Source organism: Salvelinus sp. IW2-2015, linkage group LG19 (assembly GCF_002910315.2).
Source record: "Salvelinus sp. IW2-2015 linkage group LG19, ASM291031v2, whole genome shotgun sequence".
Lineage (NCBI taxonomy): Eukaryota > Metazoa > Chordata > Actinopteri > Salmoniformes > Salmonidae > Salvelinus > Salvelinus sp. IW2-2015.
Genome location: NC_036859.1, coordinates 32,707,078 through 32,725,477, shown reverse-complemented (window position 1 = coordinate 32,725,477; position 18,400 = coordinate 32,707,078). Strand labels below are relative to the sequence as shown.

General features: G+C 42.6%; 1 protein-coding gene across 1 annotated transcript in view; it reads right to left on the bottom strand.

The window, feature by feature from the left end:
- LOC111979075 (kinesin-like protein KIF1A) overlaps positions 1–17,372 on the bottom strand; it is a 52,451-nt gene extending 35,079 nt beyond the window's left edge. The window contains 13 exon segments of the mRNA XM_070448983.1: positions 193–307; positions 568–646; positions 780–858; positions 1,036–1,053; positions 1,161–1,226; positions 1,450–1,527; positions 1,848–1,959; positions 2,121–2,299; positions 4,146–4,214; positions 8,712–8,894; positions 9,133–9,206; positions 15,194–15,383; positions 17,096–17,372. Of these exon segments, the coding sequence (XP_070305084.1) occupies positions 193–307; positions 568–646; positions 780–858; positions 1,036–1,053; positions 1,161–1,226; positions 1,450–1,527; positions 1,848–1,959; positions 2,121–2,299; positions 4,146–4,214; positions 8,712–8,894; positions 9,133–9,206; positions 15,194–15,299 (1,158 nt within the window). The 5' untranslated portion in view covers positions 15,300–15,383; positions 17,096–17,372.
- Between the last annotated feature and the right edge of the window lie 1,028 nt (positions 17,373–18,400).

Here is an 18,400-nt window from a genome sequence, read left to right as displayed (position 1 = left end):
TCAAATACCAAGCTAAAACAAGCAATGTTATATGAAGACCAGCCAATATATAGGGCAGCCAGTCTAGAGAAATGTCTTTTAGTTCTTACTTGCAGCATAATCTCCAGGCTGAAAGGCTGTGAAAGCATATTGAATTAAATTCAATGCAATTCCAAAAAACGTTATTTCATCCGCAAGGGACAATTCTGCCGGATAGAGGAGGTCCTTGAGGCGACACACCTCCTCCTTCAACTCACGCACCAGACGGTTGTTGGGGTCCTCGTTGATAACAGCGTTACAGCGGATCTGCTTAGCGCGGTCTGCATACCTGAGAGAATGAAAACCATTAAAGGGGACGTTCACTCAAAAATCTCAATTCAACTTTGTTCATAATTATATTGACAGTGAAAACATGGGAGCCTTCAAGGTATCATTATTTGAAGCTCCTGGATTACTTTCTGGTTTAGTCTCATAATGCATTGTCATTACACTTCACAAATGATGACAGTGATAGTGAAGTACTATAGGGTCACCCAGTGACWACTATGTTTTTAACCGGAGAATGTTACCTCAGAGCTGGGTTCTTACCTGAGGGTGCTCAGGGTCTCGTCATAGTTGATATCAGCAGGGCTGAGGGCTGCCACCATGGCAGTGCGAGAGTTACCCCCTAATGGACAGAAAGGGGAAAACAGATGACTTGTGGATGAGGGCGAGAGGAGGAAAGATTATTTAAAGGGTGATGAGGATGCTACAATTGGCRTAGTCGGCAGGATCTGGGCTACTAGGTGGAAAGTACGTACCCAGGTTCTCTCTCAGCAGCCAGGTCAGCACTGAGTCTCTGTATGGGATATGGTTCTCCACTTTCTTCTTCTTCTTGTTCTGTTAACAGATAATCTTCCCAATTAGAATACTGCTTCAACAGAAGTGCATTTACATGTTGACAAATGTAGGCATACAGGTATAAGAAGAAACGCTTGTTAATCATCCATCTCTTAATACCATTTCCCCAAATATTTTCTCATGACAGAAATTGAATAAGTAATTGAAATGGTGTACCTTATTTGGTGCCGTGTCCTAGAAAAATAAGAAATTGACARTATTGAATTAATAGACAGTCTTACCAAATTGCTTAAATTACCATACAGACAACGAGTTGTGTACAGAAGAGTAAGGACTCTAACCACTTCAGCTAAAGCAGAGATGACTTTTCCCAGTGTGGTTAGAGATTTGTTGATATTTGCTCCTTCCTGAAAAGGAAAAGATGGGGCGTAGTTAATCAATCGAGAAGCATTGCTTGGGACGCAAAAACTACAATCTCCACAATCTCGARACACAGAGCCTAGATGCTTTGTAAAATGCATAGACGTGTCAACTAGAAATGTTAACTMAAAACTTTGAGGAATTCATACATCGACATCACTGGGGGATCGAATTCAGCCCATAAAGTAGACCCAAAAAAGACCCTCTCACCTTCAGCCTGGTTCCTTTGGCTCCTGTAGAGTCAGCTCTCTCACTCCCAGCCAGATCCACCAGGCTGATCTTGCTCACCTGCAACAAGAAACCACTCGKGTGTCATCATTTATTTTGGCATGAATCTGCTTCCATACTCTGTATTGTAAAGGAAAAATGTCCAGATTCCAAATACACAGCGGTAGCACCAATAAACGCTCTTTGAGGGCTTATCTGTAATGAGCATTGAGTAGTGTTATCACTGTGGATGTCCAGATAACATGGCAATAGATCTCAACTATAAAAGTGTAAACCATACATATTGGTCAGACTTATTAACTCTTTGGCCTCAAACTATTGCAGAAGCTTGAACAGGAGGTTGAACCTGGTCATTAAGTTGTTATAAGCCTGTACTGTACCTTCTCAGACGTGTTCTCTGAATCCATGTCGTGTTTCTTCTGAGTGAAGATGATGTTGAAGACAGCGTGAGAGCGGCTGCTGGTCTCGTTCATGTTAGTGGCTGCCACCGTCCTGAAGGAAGAGAGAATTTAACCTTATGACATCCATCCATCCCTCACTCTTTCATCCACCATCCATCCACCCTTCCAACCCMCCCMCCCGCCCATCCATCCATCTATCATCCATCCATCCATCAATCCATCCATCATCCATCCACTGAAAGTCACATTTACCTGGCCTTGTTGCCAGACTCCATCAGGTCCTGGATGTCGTTGTAGGAGGTGACGGCCAGTTTGGACAGGTCCTCCACGTAGGGCCCCATCAGGGGGTGCTCTCTCACACGCAGGTTCCCTTTGTTCTTCGGGTTCAGCAGGTCACGCACACGCTCACAGTAGATCTCCATGTAGCTCACCTGTGGAGGTCGTCAATACTCTATAGAAGTGCCAATCAAACTAACTAAGTGCCAATCAAACGTCTATTGAGCACTTGGGGTACAAAAGACAATCTTATCAGAACTCTTATCTTATGTTTGTGTTATGACAATACTGTGTCCTCCCCATTGTTTTTACATATCACTTGTCTTGGGTTTAAGCACCCTAATGTGGATTTGCCATTTCATGACTGTCAACCACGTTAGGATACAATTAGTTATGGTGAATTCTATATAGATTTAACAGAGCTATTCATATCACCCTGGAGTTAAAGTAAAGTTTCCCTCATTTTGAGTGTTATATCGTATTTGTGCATCTCTGAGTGATGTTCTAACAATTCCCAGGGTCATTTCATGTTTTCATGTGTATCTGATTTATTAGCGTTCAAACAGGCAGAAATCTGGCCGGTATGATGAAGCACCATGGTAAAGTCTCTCTCAYTATACTGGAAGTTAATAGGAATATGACTTTTAGATYGCGAAAACCTATATCATACATCAGATTTCAATACTGGCCGATGTCATAACTCGGGAGGATGTCGTCTCTCGAATGAGCCATTGATCTTATGTTTGCAATATTCCTACCTCGAGAAATTGGTAATTTAACAGAGGGTCTAGCACATTTTTCCTATTTGTCTGCCTCTTTAGTCCAGGATGCATTGCATGGTGCCGTTGCTAGATATATTATAGAAAGGAGACAGGAATCCAATGAATGAAGGATTCTATAACGCCCCACMCAGCAGACTGTCGACCAATCGCGTTCACGTTGTCATGCGGTTGCTAAGCTAATCATCACGCAATCCCTTCTCAAAGTCAATGTATATGTCGAGAAACGTGCCTATTTTCCTCGATAGTACGTAAAGTCACAATTCCAAAGCTATACGATACTACAGATAGCAAGTTAATTATCTCACATCTCAGAAAAGATTTGTAAAGTTTTACTTCTTGTTGACGAAATTCATGCTAATGTTGAGTTTTTGAGCTAGCACCCAAAAGACTCCCATTCAATCTTTAAAGGAGAGCGCACCTTGTCCCAGAATCGTCCCAGAATGGACCGTGCGACCAATTCACGTAGCATGGGCAACATTTCCCATCTCCTCAAAAGTATATCTGCCGTTGCGAATGTCAGACTCCACTTTGTGAGGCACATCGATCTGTAGGTTGAACATGGTGAGATTGTAGACTCCTAAATTGATAGTGCAGTTTGTTTAGGCGATTTTACAGCTAACTAGCTATGTTACATGCTGATATTATTGTCACGCCCTGACCATAGAGAGCCCTTGTTTCTCTATGGTGTAGTAGGACAGGGCGTGACTAGGGGGTATTCTGGTATGTCTATTTCTATGTTGGTGCTAATATGGTTCCCAATTAGAGGCAGCTGTTTATCGTTGCCTCTGATTGGGGATCATATTTAGGTAGCCATTTCCCCACCTRTGTTTTGTGGGATATTGTTTTTGTGTTTGTGCATGTAGTACCACGTAGTCACGTTTTCGTTGTTCGTTTATTGTTTTGCTTAAGTTTCACTTCGTAATAAAGATGTGGAACTTCAATCACGCTGCGCCTTGGTCCGCTCATTACGACGATCGTGACAATTATTGTGTGTAGTTACGTTTGCTAGCTAGCTAGCCAGCCCATAAAGAGAGCAATGCATTGTGGATGTTGTAGTCGRCTTGAGCTGAAACAGATTTCCACAACGATTTTCCATGTTGCTACCAACCTTATTATAACGCCAAAACGTTAACACTTTAAAACCCCAAACCTACTATGGAGTAGGCCTCTCTTGTATTCAAGCTTATTCTAAAAACACTAGAGGGTCGGGAGCACTCACCTCTACGGAGTAGGACAAGCTGTTGTCAGTATTGCTGTCACTGATCTTGGTGAAGAGGTCCTCACAAAGCTGGCAGAGAAGAAAGCATGGAGGGTTATTTGTTGTTATTATTATTGTTGTTATTTGTATTTGTATTTATTAAGGAACCCCATTAGCTGTTGCCCTCTTCCTGGGGTCCAGGAACATTAAGGCAGTTATATACAATTTTAAATATTACATGGCATTATATGTCATTACACTTTCACAACCCGATAAGTGTGTTCACTCAGGCCACTACTCTACTATCACATATCTACAAAATTCATGTGTATGTGTAGAGTGAGTGTCTTCTCATGTGTATGTGTGTCTGTGCCTGTGTGTGTGTCTGTGCCTGTGTGTGTGTCTGTGCCTGTGTGTGTGTCTCTTCACAGTCCCCGCTGTTCCATAAGGTGTATTTTTAACTGTTTTTTACATCTGATGTGGAATAGAGTTCCATGCTCTATGTAGTACTGTGCGCCTCCCATAGTCTATTCTGGACTTGGGGATTGTGAAGAGACTTCTGTTGGCATGTATTGTGGTGTATGATCGGGTGTCTGAGCTGTGTGCTAGTAGTTTAAACAGACACCTCGGTGCATTCAGCTTGTCAACACAAGTAGTGATGAAGTCAATCTCTCCTCCACTTTGAGCCATGAGAGATTGACATGCATATYATTAATGTTAGCGCTCCGTGTACATTTAAGGGACAGCCGYGCTGCCCTGTTCTGAGCCAATTGTCATTTTCCGAGGTCCCTCTTTGTGGTACCTGACCACATGATTGAACAGTAGTCCAGGTGCGCCAAAACTAGGGCCTGTAGGACCTGCCTTGTTGATAGTGTTGTTAAAAMGGCAGAGCAGCGCTTAATTATGGACAGACTTCTCCCCATTTTAGCTATTGTTGTATCAACATGTTTTGACCATGACAGTTTATAATCCAGGGTTACTCCAAGCAGTTTAGTCACCTCAACTTGCTCAAATTGCACATGATTTATTACAAGATTGAGTTGAGGTTTAGAGTTTAGTGAATAATTTGTCCCAAATACAATGCTTTTAGTTTTTGAAATATTTAGGACTAATTTATTCCTTGCCACCCATTCTGAAACTAACTGCAGTTCTTTGTTACGTGTTGCAGTCATTTCAGTTGCTGTAGTAGCTGACATGTATAGTGTTGAGTCATCCGCATGCATAGACACACTGGCTTTACTCAAGGTCAGTGGCATGTCCTTAGWAAAGATTGAAAAAAGTAAGTGGTCTACACACTGTCCTGGGTAATTCCTGATTCTACCTGGATTATATTGGACAAGCTTCCATTAAAGAACACCCCCTGTGTTCTGTTAGACAGGTAACTCTTTATCCACATTATAGCAGGGGGTGTAAAGCCATAACACATAGGTTTTTCCAGCAGCAGACTATGATCGATAATGTCAATCATCAGCCATTTGAACAAGTGCTGTGCTTGTTGAATGTCCTTCCCTATAAGCGTGCTTAAAGTCTGTTGTCTTACTAAGGGKTRGTAACAGGCTGATTGGTYGGCTATTTGAGCCAGTAAAGGGGCCTTTACTATTCTTGGGTAGTGGAATTACTTTTGCTTCCCTCCAGGCCTGAGTGCACACACCTTCTAGTAGGCTTAGATTGAAGATATGGCAAATAGGAGTGGAAATATTGTCCACTATTATCCTCAGTAATTTTCCATTWAGTCAGACCTCAGTGGCTTGTCATTGTTGATAGACAACTATCTTTTTTTAATGGGTGCATGCTAATTAGTAACTGGAATAAGCAATTTCAGAAATGTGTCAAGTGCAGCGTCCTCATTTGCATATCCACAGACCAACAAATATTCTTTAAATCAACAACATAGAATCAATACAAAACGTATTGTATGACCTCTTATACACTAACCAGCCTTTGGAACTTTGGTTTTCCTAGATATGGTTACTAAAAACCAAATCAAATTGTATTTGTCACAAGCTCCGTATACAACAGGTGTAGACCTTACAGTGAAATGCTTACTTACAAGCCCTTAACCAACAATGCAGTTCAAGAAATATAGTTAAGAAAATATTTACTAAATAAACTAAAGTAAAAAATAAAAAAGTAACACAATAAAATTACATAACAATAACGAGGCTATATACAGGGGGTACCGGTACCGAGTCAATGTGCGGGGGTACAGGTTAGTCGAGGTAGTTTGAACATGTAGGTAGGGGTAAAGTGACTATGCATAGATAATAAACAGTGAGTAGCAGCAGTGTAAAAACAAAGGGATCAATGTAAATAGTCTGGGTAGCCATTTGATTAATTGTTGAGGAGTCTTATGGCTTGGGGGTAGAAGCTGTTGAGGAGCCTAATGGTCCTAGACTTGGCCCTCCGGTACCGCTTGCCGTGCGGTAGCAGAGAGAACAGTCTATGACTTGGGTGACTGGAGTCTTATGTTGGAAGGCCCAAAATGTTGGGCCCTCGTCTGACACCGCCTAGTATATAGGTCCTGGATGGCAGGAAGCTTGGTCCCAGTGATGTATTGGGCCATACGCACTTCCGTCTGTAGCGCCTTACGGTCAGATGCCGAGCAGCTGCCATACCAGGCGGTGATGCAACCGGTAAGGATGCTCTCGATGTTGCAGCCTTATACAGCTCGTTAAGTGCGGTCTTAGTGCCAGCATCGGTTTGTGGTGGTAAATAGATGGCTACGAATAATATAGATGAGAACTCTCTTGGTAGTGTGATCTACAGCGCATCATGAGATACTCTACCTCAAGTTAGCAATACTTTGAGACTTCTTTAATATTAAACATTGCGCATCAGCTGTTATTGACAAATAGACACACACCCCTGCCCCTCGTCTTACCACACGTAGCTGCTCTGTCCTGCCGATGCACGGAAAACCCAGCCAACTCTATATCATCCGTGTCGTCGTTCAGCCACGACTCGGTGAAACATAAGATATTACATTTTTTTATGTCCCATTGGTAGGATAGTCTCGACCATTCATCCAGTTTGTTTTCCAGTGATTGCACATTGGCCAATAGAACCAACGGTAGTGGTGATTTACTCACTCGCCTACGAATCCTAACAAGGCATCCCAACCTTCTCCCTCTGTATCTCCGCTTTTTCTTCACGCAAATGACAGGGATTTGGGCCGGGTCTCCGGAGAGCAGTATTTCCTTTACGTCGGACTCATTAAAGAAAAAATCTTTGTCCAGTTCGAGGTGAGTAATCGCTGTTCTGATGTCCAGAAGCTCTTTTCAGTCATAAGAGACCATAGCAGCAACTTTATGCTCAAAATAAGTTACAAACAATGCGAAAAAGCAAACAGAATAGCACAATTGGTTAGGAGCCAGTAAAACGGCAGCCATCCCGTCCGGCAACATTACTGTATTGTGATCACTACATCCGATGGATATGGATACTGCTTTAAAGCACATTTCTGCAGCATTAGTAAAGATGTGATCAATACATGTTGATGATTTCATTCCTAGTTACTGTTTGTANATGGATATGGATACTGCTTTAAAGCACATTTCTGCAGCATTAGTAAAGATGTGATCAATACATGTTGATGATTTCATTCCTAGTTACTGTTTGTAACTACCCTGGTAGGTTGATTGATAACCTGAACGAGGTTGCAGTTACTAGGTACAGTTTGAAGTTTTCTCTTGAGTGGGCAGCCTGATGAAAGCCAGTCAATATTTAAATCACCCAGAAAGTATACCTCTCTATTGATATCACATACATTATCAAGCATTTCACACGTTATCCAGATATGGACTATTAGCACTTGGTGGTTTATAGCAACTTCCCACAAGAATGGGCTTCAGGTGAGACAGATTAACCTGTAGATCATGAATATAAACCGCTACACCTCCACCATTGGCATTTCTGTCTTTTCTGTAGATGTTATAACCATGTGTTGCTACCACTGTATCATCAAAGGTATTATCTAAGTGAGTTTTAGAGATTGTCAGAATATGAATGTCATCTGTTACTAGTAAAAAATTGATTTCATGAACCTTGTTTCTTAAGCTACATATGTTCACRTGGGCAATTTCTTTTTCACTTTTCTGGGATACTTGATTGTTTCCATTGCTTTACTGRGAAGCTTRGCAGAAGTAGACATGCTCWTGTTATTTATGKTAGTGCAGGGTGAGCTGCACACAGTGGACTTCCTACTAGTGCACACCRCCTCAGTGYTAAYAGTATAACTCTRGTTCATWGGCACATGATTACTGCATACAATATCTGTAGGATCAGCAGAGACATTCAGGGCAGTTAAGAGCGACATAAATTAGGTTACTTACATTGTGTCTTCCAACGCACAAGGGATAATGTACATTTGCTGAAGCATTATGACAAYTTAGCGACACGATGGTAGGGATTAACTGAGCTGGGCTTGGGTCATTGAACACAGCAATCAGTATGTATTATAAATAAGAGGCATTTTTTGGTATAAACCTAAATGTGTTTTCATAGTTTCAGTATCTGACATGTACGTGATGAAGTAACTATAGATTATGATGTCTTTACTACATTTTGTCAKCCATCCATCCATCCTACCAGGGGGATAATGCCTTGCTGGTCCTTCTGGTCCTGCTTGCCCATCATGGTGTAGCTCTTCCCAGATCCAGTCTGGCCATATGCAAAGATACACACGTTGTAGCCCTCAAAGGCATGCAGCAACATCTCCTCTCCAATGTCTTTGTACACCTGCTTCTGTGAATGATAGTTGATGTCGTCCGGCTGCAGAGAGAGCGAGRGAGAGAGAACGCAAGAGAGGAGAGAGAAACAGAGAGAGAGAGAGGGAGCGAGAGCACAAGAAGAGAGAGAGTGTGAGAGGAGAGTGAAACAGAGAAAGGGATTGAGGGTTAATACACCTTTATTAAGCAATTACAGAGTAAATACTGACCTCATGACTTGCATGATCTTTAAATTCACGACATTCAAGTCTCTAGTGTGGGACTTGTGTGGCAAAACTCACCGTGGTATGTGACCAGTAGGAGTAGTCGAAGTTGAAGCTCTTGTTCTCCTTCGGCTGTTTGGGGTTTAGGATCGCTGAAAGGACAGACAGGAAGGAAACAAAGGTTAGAAGTATCCAAACCAAACCCAGAAATCTACACCAAGTAAACTATTGTGATACACTGTATATGGCAGACCAGATATATAATTTATTTGGCTGACTACATACAGCAGATACAATTWGTGGAAAATGCATTGTCATCATTTCAGGAAGAATTGTGGAGCTGGTGGAATCTGAAACTAGGCCAGGCGTTTGTGGAAAACTGAGCAAGTCCGTCTCTATAAAAGCTTTAATGGCCAAGGCACAGAAGCTGAGAAAGCACCTGGCAGCAGCTGGTGTCTGTGGCCCATTGAGGTAATGCAGCGATTAGGTTCATCTGAGCCTGACTGATACAGCCACATCATCAGTGGTGTCTGACCAACCATGATGTCACTTATGTCATAGACTGGGGAATGTACTCTAGCCGATTGCACGTGCTAGCAAGTTGAAAATGTCAGAGTTTCCTAGTTCTGACTAGCACATGAACGCAGCTAGAATACATTCCCCAGTCTATGACATAAGTGGCATCATGATTGGTCAGACACCACTGATGGTGCTGCTGTATCAGCATTAGGTATTGATAGAGATATGTAGGCAGTCACATGAAGGATGTAGGCAGTCACATGAAGGATGTAGGCAGTCACAGAAAGGATGTAGGCAGTCACAACAAAGGATGTAGCAGTTCACAGAAAGATGGTAGACATCACAGGAAGGATGTAGGCAGTCACAGGAAGGAAGTAGGCAGTCACAGAAAGGATGTAGACAGTCACAGAAAGGATGTAGGCAGTCACAGGAAGGAAGTAGGYAGTCACAGAAAGGATGTAGACAGTCACAGAAAGGATGTAGGCAGTCACAGAAAGGATGTAKGCAGTCACAGGAAGGAAGTAGGCAGTCACAGAAAGGATGTAGGCAGTCACAGAAAGGATGTAGGCAGTCACAGCAAGGAAGTCGTTGAAAGTCGTAAGACAATGTTTCAGTTGAACAGAAGAATGCGTCAGTAGCTATGTTTCCATCCAAATATTCTAAAATCCGCATAAAAAACGCACACAATGCACAACGCACACAAAATGTACTTTTTCATGTACAGAATAAAAATCTAAAGGTCAATGTGTTTCCATCTCAATTCAAAACCGATAGTTTTGTCACAAAAACTGTTGAATTTAAATAGCAAATGTGCCTACTCTGGTCTTTGCACGTGCTCTCTAGCCAACAGCTCGCAGGTAGGCTGTGCGGGAAGGCTAGTCTACATGATGAGATTATTATGGATAAGAGTGAGAATATTTTTATTTGTCAAAGGCAGTCAAGCATCGATCATCAAGTCACCAAAATCAGACACTCAATATTTATTGGAAAGGAGCATCAAGATCACTGTGCACTTTCACCACCCTGTGAAGTTCATCATAAATTATTTAATCTGTAACCTAATAAACTGCATGGTTTCCCGAGTCGTAGTGGGAGGACCACACACCATATCATCGCGTAACTCCAAGTTTACTTCCTATATGATGGTTATTATATCAATATTTGCTAATAAAGGCGTGTCGACTGCCATTTTCAACAAAATTAATTTTATTACACAAAAAGATCCCCCCCATGTCGAATCAACAAATTATCTGTCAGCATTTATATAATTGCACTGAAACTTTCTGTTTCCATCACAGATGTCGTGATTTTTTTTGTTCATAACAAATTACTTTAATCACATAAAAACTGTGGATGTAAATGTGGTTACAATCCCTCAGTGATACAAGAGAGATGAGATTTCTGCAAGCATTCCCATCCTAATAGTCTAAAGTTCCTTGATATAACCGTAGAGTGGAAGSAACCAGGAAGAGGATGATGCTAGCTGATGTTTACATGGTAAACAGTACAATGTATTACCTTCACCAAAGCAATTTCAGAGATTTCCAGAGATCTAACCTAATCTGTACCATGCCAAAGATTGTGGGAATGAGGTCATAAACAGACCTGCCGACAGGCACAAAGCAGCGGAATAAGACACACCCACACACACATCAGCTGACCCAGTGTCTCAGCTCAGACAGAAACAACGAGGCCTTTTGGACCCTCTGGCTCGAGGGATAAGAYGGTCTAGAGGTCCACACACACAGACACACTCAGTTCTGACTGGACCCTTTGTTTCACTTCCTATGGAGATGTGTTACATGCCCCACTGCCCACCGTCGCATTGCTTTCAAGCGTGTGTTCCAAGCACAAAGCAGAAAATGGCAGATGCGCACCGTTTAATTGATTCTCTACAATAATTCTCCACAGTAGAAATGATTGAGCCGACAAGGGCCTATGTTGTGAAGTGATGAATTTCTGGAAATAAGCTTGAAATAGTGTTAGATCCAATTTTATAAATACATGTCTTTTAAAACCATATAGAATGTCATATTGTCAATGTCTGATGAAAATCTCTTCTCTCCAAAACAGAAACTTTTCTTGACCACATTTTCCCATGAATGAACATAAAAATATGTACAGTAACTTCAGAATTATTATTATTTATTTATCTAGGCAAGTTAGTTAAGAACAAATTCTTATTTACAATGACGGCTTAAGAACAGTGGGTTAACTGCCTTGATCAGGGACAGAACGACAGATTTTTAACTTGTCAGCTTGGGGATTTGATTTAGCAACCTTTCGGTTACTAGCCCAACGCTCTAACCACAAGGATACCATCTTGGTCCTTGGTCCGAGAGTCATGAAATGTTCAGAGTACATTGGGGGGAGTTACTGCTCTCAACAAATTGAAAACATTTCAAATGTAATGGCAAAAAAAGGWGTTACAAGATTTTTCATCAGACCGYAACAATATGAGATTGTCTCCTGAAGGCCCAATCTAAATCAGACCATATTAGTAAATATTTCATCAAACTGTATTTATTTACTTATATATTTATATATATATTATATTTACTTCCATTCAACCACAAAAGCATTAGTGAGGTCAGGCACTGATGTTCGACGATTAGGCCTGGCTCGCAGTCAGTCGGCATTCGAATTCATCCCTAAGGTGTTCAATGGGGTTGAGGTCAGGGCTCTGTGCARGCCAGTCATGTTCGTCCACACCGATCTCGAAAAACCATTTCTGTATGGACCTCGCTTTGTGCACAGGGGCATTGTCATGCAGAAACAGGAAAGGGCTTTCCCCAAACGGTTGGATTCACAGAATCATCCAGAATGTCATTGTATGCTGTAGCGTTAAGATTTCCCTTCACTGGAACTAAGGGGCCTAGCCCGAACCATGAAACACTGCCCCAGACCATTATTTCTCCTCCACCAAACTTTACAGTTGACACTATGYATTGGGGCAGGTAGCGTTCTCCTGACATCYGCCAAACGGTGAAGCGTGATTCATCACTCCAGACAACCCGTTTCCACTGCTCCAGAGTCCAATAGCGGCGAGCTTTACACAACTCCAGCTGACGCTTGGCATTGCGCATGGTGATCTTAGACTTGTGTGCAGCTGAGCTGTTGTTGCTTCTAGAAGTTTCCACTTCACAATAACACCACTTACAGTTCACCGGGGCAGTTCTAGCWGGGCAGAAATTTGACAAACTGACTTGTTGGAAAGGTGGCATCCTATGACGGTGCCATGTTGAAWGTCACTGAGCRATTCAGTAAGGCCATTCTACTGCCAATGTTTGTCTATGGAGATTGCATGGCTATGTGCTCGATTTTATACACCTGTCAGCAATGGGTGGGGCTGAAATAGCCGAATCCACTAATTTGAAGGGGTGTTCACATACATCTGTATACAGTGCATTCGGAAAGTATTCAGACCCCTTGACCTTTTCCACATTTTGTAAAAATACAGCCGTATTCTAAAACTGATTAAATAAAACAAATTTCTCATCAATCTACACACAATACCCCACAATGACAAAGCAAAAACAGTTTTTTTTTTTTTTACATATATATATTATTTATTTTTCTGGGGGGGTGTATTTTACACCCCTTTTCTCCCCAGTTTTCAATCTTGTCTCATCGCTGCAACTCCCCAACAAGCTCGGGAGAGGCGAAGGTGGAGTGATGCGTCCTCCCGAAACATGACCTGCCTAACCCCACTCCTTAACACCTGCCAGTTTAACCAGGAAGCCAGCTGCACCAATGTGTCGGAGGAAACACAGTTCAACTGGCGACCGGGGTCAGCCTGCAGGCACCCGGCMCGCCACAAGGAGTCACTAGAGCGCGATGAGCCAAGTAAAGACCCCCGRCCAAACCCTCCCTAACCCGGACGATGCTGGACCAATTGTCGCAGTCCTACGGGACTCCCAGCCATGGTCGTTTCTAGCACAGCCCRGGAATGAACCCAGTCWGTAGTAATGCCTCTASYACTGCGATGAGGGGCCTTAGACCGCTGYACTACTCAGGAGGCCCTCGAAAACAGKTTTTTAGAAATGTTTGCAAATGTTTTAAACATAAAAATTAAAAAAACTGATTTACATAAGTATTCAGACCCTTTGCTATGAGACTCGAAATTGAGCTCAGGTGCATCCTGTTTCCAATTATCATCCTTGAGATGTTTCTACACCTGTGGTACATTCAATTGATTGGACATGATTTGGAAAGGCACACACCTGTCTATATAAGGTTCTACAGGTGACAGTGCATGTCAGAGCAAAAACATTTTACATTTACATTTACATTTAAGTCATTTAGCTGACGCTCTTATCCAGAGCGACTTACAATTTGGAAAGTTCATACATATTCATCCTGGTCCCCCCGTGGGGAATGAACCCACAACCCTGGCGTTGCAAGCGCCATGCTCTACCAACTGAGCCACACGGGACATAAAAACCAAGCCATGAGGTCGAAGGAATTGTCCGTAGAGCTCCAAGACAGGATTGTGTCAAGGCACAGATCTGGGGAAGGGTACCAATACATTTCTGCAGCAAGAACACAGTGACCTCCATCATTCTTAAATGAAGAAGATTGGAACCACCAAGACTCTTCCTAGAGCTGGCCGCCCAGCCAAATTGAGCAATCGGGGGAGAAGGGCCTTGGTCAGGGAGGCGACCAAGAACCCGATGGTCACTCTGACAGAGCTCCAGAGTTCCTCTGTAGAGATGGGAGAACCTTCCAGAAGGACAACCATCTCTGCAGCACTCCACCAATCAGGCATTTATGGTAGAGTGGCCAGACGGAACCCACTCCTCAGTAAAAGGCCCATGACAGCCCGCTTGGAGTTTGCCAAAAGGCACCTAAAGGATCCCTGACCATGAGAAACAAGATTATCTGGTCTGATGAAACCAAGATTGAACTCTTTGGCCTGAATGTCAAGCGTCACGTCTGGAGGAAACCTGGCACCATCCCTACGGTGAAGCATGGTGGTGGCAGCATCATGCTGTGGGGATGTTTTTCAGCGGCAGGGGCTGGGAGAATAGTCAGGACTGAGGAAAAGATGAACGCAGCAAAGTACAGAGAGATCCTTGATGAAAACGAGCGCTCGGGAGCTCAGATTGGGGTGAAGGTTCACCTTCCAACAGAACAACAACCCTAAGCACACAGCCAAGACAACGCAGGAGTGGCTTCGGGACAAGTCCCTGAATGTCCTTGAGTGGCCCAACTAGAGTGCAGACCTGAACCCGATCGAACATCTCTAGAGAGACCTGAAAATAGCTRTGCAGCGACACTCCCCCTCCAACCTGACAGAGCTTGAGAGGATCTGCAGAGAAGAATAGGAGAAACTCCCCAAATACAGGTGTGCCAAGCTTGTAGCGTCATACCAAAGAAGACTGTCATCGCTGCCAAAGGCGCTTCAACAAAGTACTGAGTAATGGGTCTGAATACTTATGTAAATGTGATATCAGTTTTTTTTATTTTTAATACATTTGCAAAAACAAATCTTATTTTTTATCATGTTATTCAATTATTACCATGGAACTGCAACAAAGATAGCTCAGACGTGCAAGTGCCTTTTGCATTTTCTTACAATACTAGAAATGTCTTATAACACCAAATATCCAATGCTCACTTGTGGTGTTCCCTGTCATCTGGATGATGCACTTGCTCTCCTTCCCGATCTCTCGAGAGTTGAAGGGACGGACCCGGACCGCCACTTTCACTGAAGCCCCCGCCATGCTTCCTGTCAGTGGGGGGCGACGTGTTTATAGAGGAGTTCAGTCAGGAGGGGAGGGGCTTGTCGCCAGGTAGATACCTGACACCTGTGGAGAGGGAAGTCATGGTGAGATGAAGCTCTGAATGAAGATCTGATTTTAACTACTTTGTAATGCCATCATCTAACAGAAAAAACGGGTAACAACTTTACATAACCTGCATGGTTGCATTATGATGCAGTTATAGTGCATTGAAAGACTTCATGAGGACCTGGCCCCTTATAAGGTCTTATACTCCTCTTATAATGATCCTGACTAAATGCCAGCCAGTTACCTTGTTTTTAGTAGCACTGTATGGTTGTAAAGTCTAGGCACATATATTTCCCTTATGAATTGACTGCTRGATGACATACAGTGTTTCTTATTCTGGAAGAATCACATGACATGTTGTCATTGCCTACTTGTTGGACACAGAATGAAGTTCTCCTAAATCTATTTTTGACAACCACAAACGTAGACTAGGCAGCCCTACATGCTGCGTCATTCGCCACCTCCTCAATGAATTCGGATGACCCACATCATCACCTGCACTTCATGAATCAATGTATCGGTATAGTTGATTCACCTACGATACATCATGCCATCTTCACAATGTAGGCCCTCCTTACTTTTTTTTCTTTAGTCGGATAATTCAAAACCTAAAATTAAAATATTCTCAATAAATTGCGTCATTTTAGTCGACTATAAACTARTACTTGTTGGGGTAAACATTCTAATCTAGGCTATCTAAAATTAAAATGGCTGCTTTCATCGTAGCGGACATCTTTCCTTATTTTTCTCCATCCTCGACGGACCTACTTACAATGGGCGCGTCTACAACGCTGCAGCTGACAATGCCGACTTTACTACACCTGCCTGAAGAGTCATAGCCTATGGGTAATAATATGTAACCTAACTTGGGCCTGGGTCTGTTGTCCTATATTGACCAAAAAATGTACCACCCATTTCAAAATGGGTTGGCTTGTTACGTTTCATGAATTCGTTGATTCTACAGACAGCAATATCCACTCGACGCAGCAGCTAAAAATCTCAGTCATATCATTTTATGTGCACACTGTCAGAGCATCATAAAACCTACAGCCCGCAAAAATAATGTCATAAATACATAAATTACATAATTGATATGGATATTAAAGTGACAAATGTTAGTATGCAGCAACCTAGTTCGTGTTTTTTTGTTTACACTCGAAAAGACCCAACATTCATAATGTAAATATTGTTATCTCTACCATCTAGCTCTGCCGCACCTCAAAGCAAACGCACTGTGGAAGCAATTTAATATAGGCCATCACTCAATTTACTGCTAGGCTATTCGCCCACTGTAGAAATCAATGTCATTGAATTCGTCCAGACATAAATTAATCCCTGCAACACATTAACAAATTCATGATTATCAGATTTAGTTGTTTATTTTAGACTGTGGATCTGATCCAATTAAAGAGGCTATTGACAAGATGATTCTGTACATTTAAAAACAATTGTTTCACAATGTCTAATCATATGGATGCCAATTTTCCTCAAAATAACAACACATTTAGTTTACATTATCCAAATAATCCAGACTTCATGCATAAACATGTCGCAGTGCCCTTTTAAGATCCTTGTTTACTGCCCCAAGATAAGGAAGAGCCTCAAAATGGCCAATCCAAACAGACAACCATGAGGAACAACAACCCTCTTGGTTCCCCACTGCGTCAACCCAAGACCGTGATCAAAAACAACATCTCAACAGAAAAGAACAAAACCWCAAATTGTCTTACCAAACCACCTCGAATTCAACAACCGCAGTGGGTTCCTCCTTGATATTTTTCCTTCCGTTAATATCAGCTAACAGCCTCCCTCAGTGTATCCATGCAGGGAGTATCCGCACCGAGCAATAGAGAGAAACGGAGAGAGCTAGACCACCACAGTCAGGGCTATGGCTGGGTGGGTTCTAACAACAGGGCCTGGTACACAGTGGTGCGTCAGTCGGTCTGCCAGCCAAGGGTAGSGGAGTGAACAGGAAGGAGGGAGGAGAGAGAGGAGGGGGCTAGACTGGATTAATGCAGGAGGCGAGCTCAGAGAGAGAGAGAGAGAGATAGAACGTCCTATACGGTAGGTCCCAAAAAAATGGTGCTGATGATGATGTCAATGATGACATCATCATCAGCATCATCGGAGTGGAGCAGGTAGAGAACAGTGAAGCAGCGCAGAGAAGGAGGGAGGGGGTGAGGGAGGGAGCAGGAAAAGGAAAGGGAGGGGTAGGAGGAGAAGACCAGGTTGAGGGAGGGAGGGAACAGGGGGGAAAAAGAGCTGGGAGGGAGGGGGCATGCAGGTACCAATGGGAAGCCCCCATTATACAAAGCACAGATAATTTGAGGTGGGTGCAGATCTCATTGGTTTCTCACTGAGCTAACCAGTAGAGAGTAAAGTTGTAATTCTATACCTACAGTACTACAACAGAAATGTATCCTCTGGCTGTCCAATGGCTGTTCAGTGAATGAAGTCTTTGTTGTTCAAGTTCAAGTATTTAGCTGTGTGGGCAATAGTTAACAATATAGGCTATTGTTTCTCATAAATATGGTTTCTTTGTCTAGTGACCGCAACAAATGTGTTATTATACTGGACTGTAACTCTATTACAGAGTAGAGAGCAGAGATATGTTAATACATCTTCTAAGAAGTAAGCATGTATTTTATTGTATTTAAAATTTTCATGAATGATCTATGTGAAGGAAACATATTATTACTTGAATGGGATTTTCCTCCCTCCAAGATACTGCTCTCTTCCAAGATATTCCACGTTAACTCTTTCATCAAATCATTTCACAAAGTAATCCATTTGAAAAAACAGGATCTATCCTTGATCACATACTCTGTCAGAGCCTGGTCATAGAGGAAGCTGAGGAAGGTAATATAAGCTCATTGATTGGACCCCATCTGCTGGACAGCTGACACTATTACATAAAGCCAACATACACTGAGTGTACCAAACAATAGGATCACCTTCCTATTGCCCCCTCCCCCCCTCCCTTTTTGCGCTCAGAACAACCTCAATTCATCGGGGGGACTCCAGAAGGTTTCAAA